This window comes from Acanthopagrus latus, chromosome 21, assembly GCF_904848185.1.
Source record: "Acanthopagrus latus isolate v.2019 chromosome 21, fAcaLat1.1, whole genome shotgun sequence".
Taxonomy (NCBI): Eukaryota; Metazoa; Chordata; class Actinopteri; order Spariformes; family Sparidae; genus Acanthopagrus; species Acanthopagrus latus.
Window position 1 is genome coordinate 25,911,424 of NC_051059.1, and position 9,735 is coordinate 25,921,158.

The following is a 9,735-nucleotide window of genomic DNA, read 5'->3' on the forward strand; positions in this document are numbered from 1 at the left end:
TGCAGTTAATCAATTGATTAATAATTGTCCTCCATAATGCAGGACACTGGCCTGTCTCACTTTTCCTCTCTAAGGTCTCAACTTTCTGCTTTTAATGCTGATTAACTTAATCTATAATAATACATCATGTTTGATCAGATAATATTTAATATTGATAATAATAATCATGTATTTAACATGTATATCTTCACTGTTCAGCTGAAACATTAAAACAACTGACTAGTGAAATGAGCATTGATCATCTTGTTACAATCAAATGTTCTGCTGGGAAACTTTGAGTTCTGTCATTTCTGTGGATCCTCTTCGACAAACACCATCCACCCAAACACTGTTCAGACCAACTGCACCCCCTCATGGCAAAGAACCCAAGGTGTCAAACTGGCCTCCTCATTGTCCAGATCCCAATCCAGCTGAGCATCTGTTGGATGTATCAGAACCAACTACCATCCATGTTGGGGCCCCCATGGATTGTTCTTGGCTCTGACTGCATCCAGTGGAAGCTCAGTTGGATTGAGATCTGGGGAATCTGGAGGTCAGGTTGACACCTTGAGCTCTTTCCCACGTTGCTCAGGTTGTTCCTGAGGACGTTGTCCTGCTGGGGGGGCACTGCCACCAAGGAGTGCTGCTGCCATGAGGGGGTGTACTTGGTCTGCAGCTGTGTTTGGGTGACTGATGTTTGTCAAAGAGACATCCACATGAATGCTGGGACTCATGGCTTCACAACAGAACATGACATTGGAACACAATGATCCATGTTCATTCACCTGTCACTGGTTCTAATGTTGATGCTCTCAGTGTGTACACATGTTAAATGCTTTTTACAGATACACACAAAACCTCCCAAAAAAGACTAAAAACCTCCACAATAACACAAAACTTCCACAATAACACACAAAACCTCCACAAATACATGCAAAACCTCCACAATAACACAAAACCTCCACAATAACACAAAACCTCCACAATAACACAAAAAACCTCCCAAAAAAGACTAAAAACCTCCACAATAACACACAAAACCTCCACAATAACACAAAACTTGCACAATAACACACAAAACCTCCACAAATACACACAAAACCTTCACAATAACACAAAACTTCCACAATAACACACAAAACTTCCACAATGACACAAAAAACCTCCACAAATAGACAGAAAATCCTGCACAAAGAGACGTGAAACTACCACTGCTCTTCTTTCTAATCTTGCAGGTGATGGACGGTTGAAAGGACGAATAACCAGACGAAGAAGACGAGACAAACGATGGAGACGAGCCGCCACAGGAGCCTGAAGGGAAAGCTTCAGGTGGAACAGCTCTGACCTGTACGGTGATCAGACCTGGAGAGGAGAGACACCTGGTCCAACAAGGTCAGTGCTAAAACAGGTGCAAAAATTAAAGGCAGAAAGTGTGAGATTTGTCAGTTGCGGTTCATTAATACTCTGGGATCAGTAAATGATTCTAGAGAATAGTCGAGTCTCATTCACAGGTGGTTGAATACCGACAGTTTGGGTTGGCAGAAGCCACGACAGTGTCACTGTTGGGACACGAGTCTCTCTCCCTCTTTTTCTGTTTGTCTTTTAAAAAGGCAAACAAATTTGCAAACAATTGATGTTCAAGTAAAAGTCGTATTTTAAATGGATTTTGTAAAAAAGAAAAAAAAAAAAAAAAACCTGTTTAAAATGCTTCTATTTCCTTTGAACCTTGTGGGTATTGAGCGGGGACTTGTACATTTTAAATAGACAGCTTCATGTTTGTAGATTCAACATTAACATTAGCCTCGGCCTAGTTGCGTGGCAGGGAACTAAAAAGGATTGTTTTCAGTTTCTGACGTGCAACTGTGCGATGGCTCAGTTTTTGGATTAGAAGCGGTTCTTGTCGTCTCATTCATGGTAGAGCTGCAGCAAACTGAGCTACAAACACCAGCAGAATGACTGGAGACATGTTGATTTCTGGTGGCCTGTGTAAGGTTTCTCTTGAGCGGTTGTTGGTTTGTCTACGTCCTTCTGAGTGTATAGACGATGTTGAGCAGAGCCTGGTGTTAACATTGGTGTTGTTATTCATGGTAGAAGTGCAGTGAATTGAGAGCTACAGCAGAACTGAGTGGAGACGTGTTGTTTTGGAGGCCTGGTGGTAAAGAGCTTTTGAGGGACAACAGTTCAGTAACAGTAATCCACCTGTTAGTGGTCTGCCAGGCTAACCTGGTGTTATAAATATAATATACTGGTTAACTTGAGCAGACTTCAACTATCTTCAATGGCAAATGCCCGAGTGCAGTCCATCGGAGCTGTAAGCAGTGTTTTCCATGAATGGCAGTAGTCAGGCCTTTGATCAGTTGCTGGTATTGGTAATAGCGTATCTTACGAGCCCTTGTGCGATCCCGCCAACTTACAGGTCCCTCATGTTCAGACACCTATGGTTGGTAGAAGCGTGCACAAAGTGTGCGTGTTTAGCTTGGGCCTCGGCCTGGCTAGGGACATGCTCAGGGCCACGGTAGAAGCTAGCCTGACGCCACTAAAGCAGCTTGGATCTCTGCCCTCATCTGTCCATGACGATTTCCCTGGCGAGTTCAGTGTGTATGGGCGCGATGCCTTTGCTTGAAGATAATGTTGAACCTCTGTGGTAGAACTAAATTAAAACAATTGCAGGAATTCATTTTCCTTGCAACTGTGTGCAACAGCATCCTGCTTGATAACACCATGCAGAGATCATTACAATGCTGTTACAGGGCCCTCGGCCTCACTGCCCAGCAGACCACTAATAAGGATTTGAATGTGTTGTGGTGACATTTTTTGTTTGGAAGCAGTTGTTGTGGTGATGTTCATGGTAGAAGTGAAGTGAACTGATAGCTTCAAACAGCTTGAGCGGTTGTTAGTTTGTTTGCGTCCTTCTGAGTGTATTGAAGGTTTGTTTTCAGTTCAGGTACGTCTTCACTCCAGCATGCAAATGTTTGTTCAGAGAGTGCTTGATGAGCTTTATGAAGCCTTGAGAGTTGTTTTGCTGGAGAAACATCATGGTATAAAGGCTAACAGTGTTAACTAAACAATGTGGAGTGCAGTAAGCTATGACAAGCAGTTCACCACCGTGGAGTTCTCGTCACTAAAGTTCAGTAACAGCGATCCAGTTGTTAGTGTTCTGCCAGGCAAACCAGGTTATCAGGCTTGTGTGAACCGACCAACCAGAGCAGACTGAGGCCCGACCTCAAAACCCACAGGATTCAAAGAGTGTTTTTACAGCTACTGGATAAACACAAAAAATACATGTAAAAATATATCTTGTAATAAAATGTTCGTCTTCTCACTGTGAACACCTCGACTCTCTATGAGTCCTGTTAATAGCCCACAAAGTGTGTTTTTTTAACAACCTGAGAATGAGACTGAAAAATCAGCTGTCTTTCTACAGAATTGCTTTATGAGTATACCGACATCACACAATTAATCAATTGATTAATTGTCCTCCATAATGCAGGACACTGGCTTGTCTCACATTTACTCTCTAAGGTCTCAACTTTCTGCTTTTAATGCTGATTAACTTAATCTATAATAATACATCATGTTTGATCAGCAAATATTTAATATTGATAATAATAATTATGTATTTAACATGTATATCTTCACTGTTCAGCTGAAACATTAAAACAACTGACTAGTGAAATGAGCATTGATCATCTTGTTACAATCAAATGTTCTGCTGGGAAACTTTGAGTTCTGTCATTTCTGTGGATCCTCTTCGACAAACACCATCCACCCAAACACTGTTCAGACCAACTACACCTCCTCATGGCAAAGAACCCAAGGTGTCAAACTGGCCTCCTCATTGTCCAGATCCCAATCCAGCTGAGCATCTGTTGGATGCATCAGAACCAACTACCATCCATGTTGGGGCCCCCATGGATTGTTCTTGGCTCTGACTGCATCCAGTGGAAGCTCAATTGGATTGAGATCTGGGGAATCTGGAGGTCAGGTTGACACCTTGAGCTCTTTCCCACGTTCCTCGGGTCGTTCCTGAGCGGGGGGGCACTGCCACCAAGGAGTGCTGCTGCCATGACGGGGTGTACTTGGTCTGCAGCTGTGTTTGGATGACTGCTGTTTGTCAGAGAGACATCCACATGAATGCTAGGACTCATGGCTTCACAACACAACATGACATTGGAACACAATGATCCATGTTTATTCACCTGTCACTGGTTCTAATGTTGATGCTCTCAGTGTGTACACATGTTAAATGCTTCTTACAGATACACACAAAACCTCCCAAAAAAGACTAAAAACCTCCACAATAACACAAAACCTCCACAAATACACGCAAAACCTCCACAAATACTCACAAAACCTCCACAAATACACACAAAACCTCCACGATAACACAAAAACCCTCCACAATAAGTCAAAACTTCCACAATAACACACAAAACCTCCACAAATACACACAAAACCTCCACAAATACACACAAAACTTCCACAATGACACAAAACCTCCACAAATACACACAAAACCTCCACAATAACACAAAACTTCCACAATGACAAAAAACCTCCACAAATACACACAAAACCTCCACAACAACACAAAACTTCCACAATAACACACAAAACCTCCACAAATACACACAAAACCTCCACAATAACACAAAACTTCCACAATGACACAAAACCTCCACAAATACACACAAAACCTCCACAATAACAGAAAACTTCCACAATGACACAAAATCTCCACAAATACACACAAAACCTCCACAATAACACAAAACTTCCACAATGACACAAAACCTCCACAAATACACAAAAACCCTCCACAATAACACACAAAAACCCTCCACAATAACACAAAACTTCCACAGTGACACAAAAAACCTCCACAATGACACATAAAACCTCCACACATAGACACAAAACCTCCATAATGACACATTTAATCTCTATAACCTCCACAAATTCACAATAAACCTCCACAAATAGACACAAAATCCTGCACAAAGAGACGTGAAACTACCACTGCTCTTCTTTCTCATCTTGCAGGTGATTGACGGTTGAAAGGACGAATAACCAGACGAAGAAGACGAGACAAACAATGGAGACGAGCCGCCACAGGAGCCTGAAGGGAAAGTGTGAGTATCTTTCACCTGGACTTTACAAGGGGATCAAACATGGCTGATAGATCTGCAATATTTTGTAGTGAATTAGTACGACTGAGGGTTTTGTCTCTCTCTCTGTCACAGACAGACCACAAGTGTCATGGAAAATAGTAATAAAGCATTTAACTAATTGTACAATAAATACAGGCATTAATAAAATAAAATATTTGTCTAAAATAGACTAAATTACAAAGTTTTCAATATTCTAATAAATGTATCATTATTTAATGTTTCAATGTGTAATAAAATGAGGAATTATGAATGAAAATATTAATCCATAGATAAAAAGTTCAAATTAAAAAGAGATTTACAGTTTAAAATATTCATTTTTTTAATTGCAGAAGACAAGTGAATAGCTGGATTCACAAACAGAATTAAGAATATAGATTTTATTGTTTGTGATGTATATTTATGTAAAGCAGTCTGAACTATTGTCTGAATGGTGCTGCTGTACATCAGTAAACTTGCCTCAGATGAGGTTTTTTTTCTTTGAAGATATTTAAATGTTAAGGAAATCTTTTAAAAACTGATTACTTACGAATTTAATAAAGAAAACTGGACCTGGAATGAATCCAAAAAGCTTGTTAGTCCAGAGAGTAGAGAGAGCACCACTGGTGGTCAGAACCGGGTACTGACAGTATAACGAGCTTATAAAGACGTCTGAGTCGTTTTGTGTCTATAAAGACGTCTGAGTCGTGTTTTTACAGAAATGTTTGCATGTTAGCTAACGTGTGTGTCTGTTGGAGAGTGTTAGCATGAAGCCATTATCCTGCTGTGTAATGCTAGCTTGTTAGTACTAGCATCGTTACAGCCGAGTACAGCACAGTTAGCTAACAGGCTCCATGTGTTGTTTGATACTGTCTCAGTATGTTAGCATGTCAGCATCTAGAAGGTCTTTCTGAGCAGCTAATGTAGTTTATACACACAATATGCAGCCTCATTGTAGCTGCACAGAATGTATTCAGTGTGTTTGTCTCAGTTCTGGTTTAATGTGTTTTTTGTATCACTGCACTGACTCCCTGTGTGTTGAAAGATAGACTTTAAATCATATTACTCATATATAAAGCACTAAATGTTCTCAGGATTGAATATATTTGGTTTACTTTTGCTTTACCTGTCATATGTCATACACATGGTAACAGACTGCTGTATCTTTCTTTATTATAAAATTATAATCCTGTTAGAAATCCCCCTTTTGCTGGATGCGTTTTTAATCTGATGACATCTTGGTTTTTTGTTATGATCAGAATATATATTTATATTTTATGTGTGTTATTATATGTCACTCAGTATTAGCTTTATATATATTTATTTCTACTACATGCTTTTATTTACTTCATTTATTATTTCATTTTAAATTTAACTTTTATAGGTATTGTTATTTCTATGCCTTTGTATTTATTTATCTGTCTGCTGTTTGACTCATTCTGTTTTATATGGACGCGAATCTGTTTAACTTGCTCTATGAAGCACTTTGGGCTGTATTCATGTATGAAAATACAAATAAATAAAGTTGAAGTTGGTTGTAGTTCTCATTTCTTCAACTCTCCGTCGCATGCGTCCGACGTCATGATGTGGCGCGGCGCGATGACGTCTCTTCACCAGCAAACATGGCGGAGAGACAACGTGGGAAAACGGCTTCGTCTTCGAAGACGGCGGACATGGAGGAACAGACAGAACATTTCAGTTTAATGTTGGCGTCCAGTGACGATGAGGCGCCCGAAGAGGTGACGTTTGAAGACTCGAAGACTGAGGCGCTGCGGAGCATGAAACAGGCGCTGGACACGGCCAGAAGGTAGCTAACGGCTAGTTCTTACTCGTTACGCCAGACTTCACTCAAAACAAGCCGCATTCGGGGTTTTTCGTGCTATTACGCAACATAAATACTCCACAGCGAGTTATGTCTCACACGTTCGGATTTATTTGGAAATACTTTTCATATCGGCGTGCAAATATGACAAATAAGTGGTTCATAACTTACTACTTCGACCACAATGTTAGCCAAGAGACGACAGAAGAGCTAATGGATACTGTACTCTGTGACTGCCGATATGAAGAGTGACTCCCAACAATTCCGAATCTATAAGTCTTCAAATTTTTAAACGTGTTCCATTTCCTATAAGAAGGATACGCTGTATATAGCTAACAAAACTTAAATGGAGTTTGGTGGCTGCTGCTGCAAAGAGCAGTTTGACTTTAAACCAGGGTTGCCGCCATTTGTTGATGAAATTTGACACTGTCTCATGTTTGCAGGGAAAAGGAGCTGCTGAAGGAGAAGAGGAGGAAGAGACAGGAATTATTCCAGGAACAGAAGGTCGGTGTCCACTTCAGGACAACATGTTTCTGCTCCAGTGTCATAAATCAACCTGGTCAATTAGTCAGCCAATAGAGGAATTACTTGCCTGATTTTCTGCTCTTTGTCATGTTAAAGACCAAACTGTAAACAAAGTAATCCACGTAGTTAAAGATAAAGCAGCTCTCTTCATTTCCCACAGAAAAGAAAACTCTTACCGGCTGATGTGTTGGAGGAAATCGACTCGTCTCCTCCAAAGTAAGTTCTCTGGTCTGACTCACTCTGCAGCTCTTTCACATCGTCCTGCTTCCATCTGTGACAAGTGAACACTCAAATCCGTTTTATGTTCCAGGAAACAGAAACAGTCCGACGATGAAGGTAAAATAACCATTTTGTCAGATTCGGGGGTTTAAGGCAGCTGAATAAGCTTCAGCTTGACTCACGCTTTCTCCCAACCTGTCCTCACCCAGCTGATGAGGAGCAGCAGGAGGAAGGAGAGGAGCAGCAGGAGGAAGGAGAGGACGGGAGCAGGAAGAAGAAAAAGAAGAAGAAGGGGAAGCCAGCACCATCCAGAAAGTACGTTAATATACTTTTCTACTTGGGGCCAAAAGGACGTAAAGTATTACTTTCAGTTAATGTGAAAATACCATGAAGCATAATGTTGAAATAGTAAAGATCGAATTTGAAGTCAAAGAGTTGGTTCTTCTGTAAAGTGGGTTCATTTTCTGTCTGTCAGTTTGAAGGGAATCTACACGGTGACGACGGTGAAGGAGCGAAGGAATACGTCCTTCCAGCAGCAGCTGGCCGAGGATTTCATCCAGTCCAGGCTGTACGGACCCGGAAGCTGCCGGACCACGAGTGAGAACAGATTCACTGTTAAACGACTGTTCAAACAGTTTAGAGCAGCTTTATCCTCATTGTTTTGTGAAAAGATGTTAAGAACTTGCAGGCTACACTCTGTGGCAGAAGTCTGTAAAGACGATGATCTGTCTCAATTTGAGCTTTGCTACAGTGACGTCCCGCCTCGTCCCGCTGAGGCGTCGCTCTCCTGGGACTCTTTCTGCGGAGTCGACGGGCACATTCACAGTTTCTTCCCTCAGTCCGTCTTCTGGCTGAACAGGTTGACACTCTAACGATCGTCTGCTTTCAGGTAACGAGATGCTCTCACTGGAGAACAAGAGGGGCAGAAATAAGAGCGCGGCTGTGCAGTTTGTCAAGAACAACTGGGGTAAGTTCAGGAAGATCAACTAAGATTCTTTCTAACTGTGGACATAAACTTCAAAATGCCTGTAGTTTGGCTTCTCTTCACATAGAGAAACAGCTCTAGTGAACCAAAGTGCACCTAAAAAAGTGCAAAACCAAAACCATGTAAATTGTGAACCCACAAAATAGGTCTGAACTTGATAACGGGCCGTCAGGTATCAGTTCTGATGTCCTCTCATATCTTCTGTCTGACGCTTCAGCCTCTAAACAAAAAGCCAAAGCAGAGAAGCTGAAGAAAAGGTGGATCCACAAGCAACAGATTCCCTCCTGCTGACCGTCTGTCGACCCGGACTTCACTTCTTCTTCTGTGCCCTGAATTTAAACGGACACTCGGCGTGGAAGACTCCATGTTTGCTCTACGGCCGGGAACCGCTGGACAGTGAATCACACCGAGTTAATGTGGACAAAACCTGGATCCAGTTCATCACAAGTTCATGCACATGATAGAAACTGACAGGACAGTGTGTCGGTGCAGCAGAGTGACGGACTGTGATGAGTTTAAAAGTCCTTTTTTCGTCTAACAAGTTTTTTTCATTTTGTTTATGAACTGGGACTTTTCCTCTTGTGTTTATTAAAAATCTGTTTAAAAACATTAATAACTTTAACAAGTTCATTGCTGAGATGTGAGACTCGGATGAGCTGCTTTTTGTTTTCTGTTCGATGACTATATTAATAAAATCTTGGTATGTTTTTGAAAACATAAGTTTGTGTAAACACGCCTGAAAGCTTTGTTACTGAAATGGTACATGACGATTCAGTGAGAATGTTTTTACAACTTTTATCAAATTTAGTGCTCGATTTTCTTTGTTGGCCTCAGCAGTGTCACAACATCAGCGCCAACTTCAGCATGAATGTTCTTAATGTATTTCACAGCCTGAGCAGCTTTAAAGACGCAAAAGAAAACCAAAACTTTTTCAGGCAGAAATGTATGACAGTGAGTTAAATACCATCTGACTGTTTTCACAATCGCCTTTTCACAATTTGACATTTGGTGGAGCCAAAAAACAGTTGCCAACATATTGAACCATTCCTGACATGCAA

General features: G+C 41.1%; 1 protein-coding gene across 1 annotated transcript; it reads left to right on the forward strand.

Annotated features, from left to right (window-relative positions):
* Positions 1 to 6,492: 6,492 nt before the first annotated feature.
* On the forward strand, positions 6,493 to 9,408 carry nol7 (nucleolar protein 7). Its single transcript, XM_037083072.1, has 8 exons — positions 6,493 to 6,933; positions 7,392 to 7,452; positions 7,634 to 7,689; positions 7,784 to 7,809; positions 7,902 to 8,007; positions 8,168 to 8,289; positions 8,582 to 8,659; positions 8,895 to 9,408. The coding sequence occupies exons 1-8, from the start codon at positions 6,749 to 6,751 to the stop codon at positions 8,966 to 8,968; spliced, it is 708 nt and encodes a 235-aa protein (XP_036938967.1). The 5' UTR covers positions 6,493 to 6,748; the 3' UTR covers positions 8,969 to 9,408.
* The last annotated feature ends 327 nt before the right edge of the window (positions 9,409 to 9,735 follow it).

Excerpts from the sequence above, each read along its gene's own strand:
- nol7 (XM_037083072.1), top strand. The coding sequence starts at position 6,749 with ATGGCGGAGAGACAACGTGGGAAAACGGCTTCGTCTTCGAAGACGGCG. Across the intron at positions 6,934-7,391 it reads GCGCTGGACACGGCCAGAAG|GGAAAAGGAGCTGCTGAAGG; the intron begins GTAGCTAACGGC and ends TCATGTTTGCAG. Across the intron at positions 8,008-8,167 it reads AAGCCAGCACCATCCAGAAA|TTTGAAGGGAATCTACACGG; the intron begins GTACGTTAATAT and ends TCTGTCTGTCAG.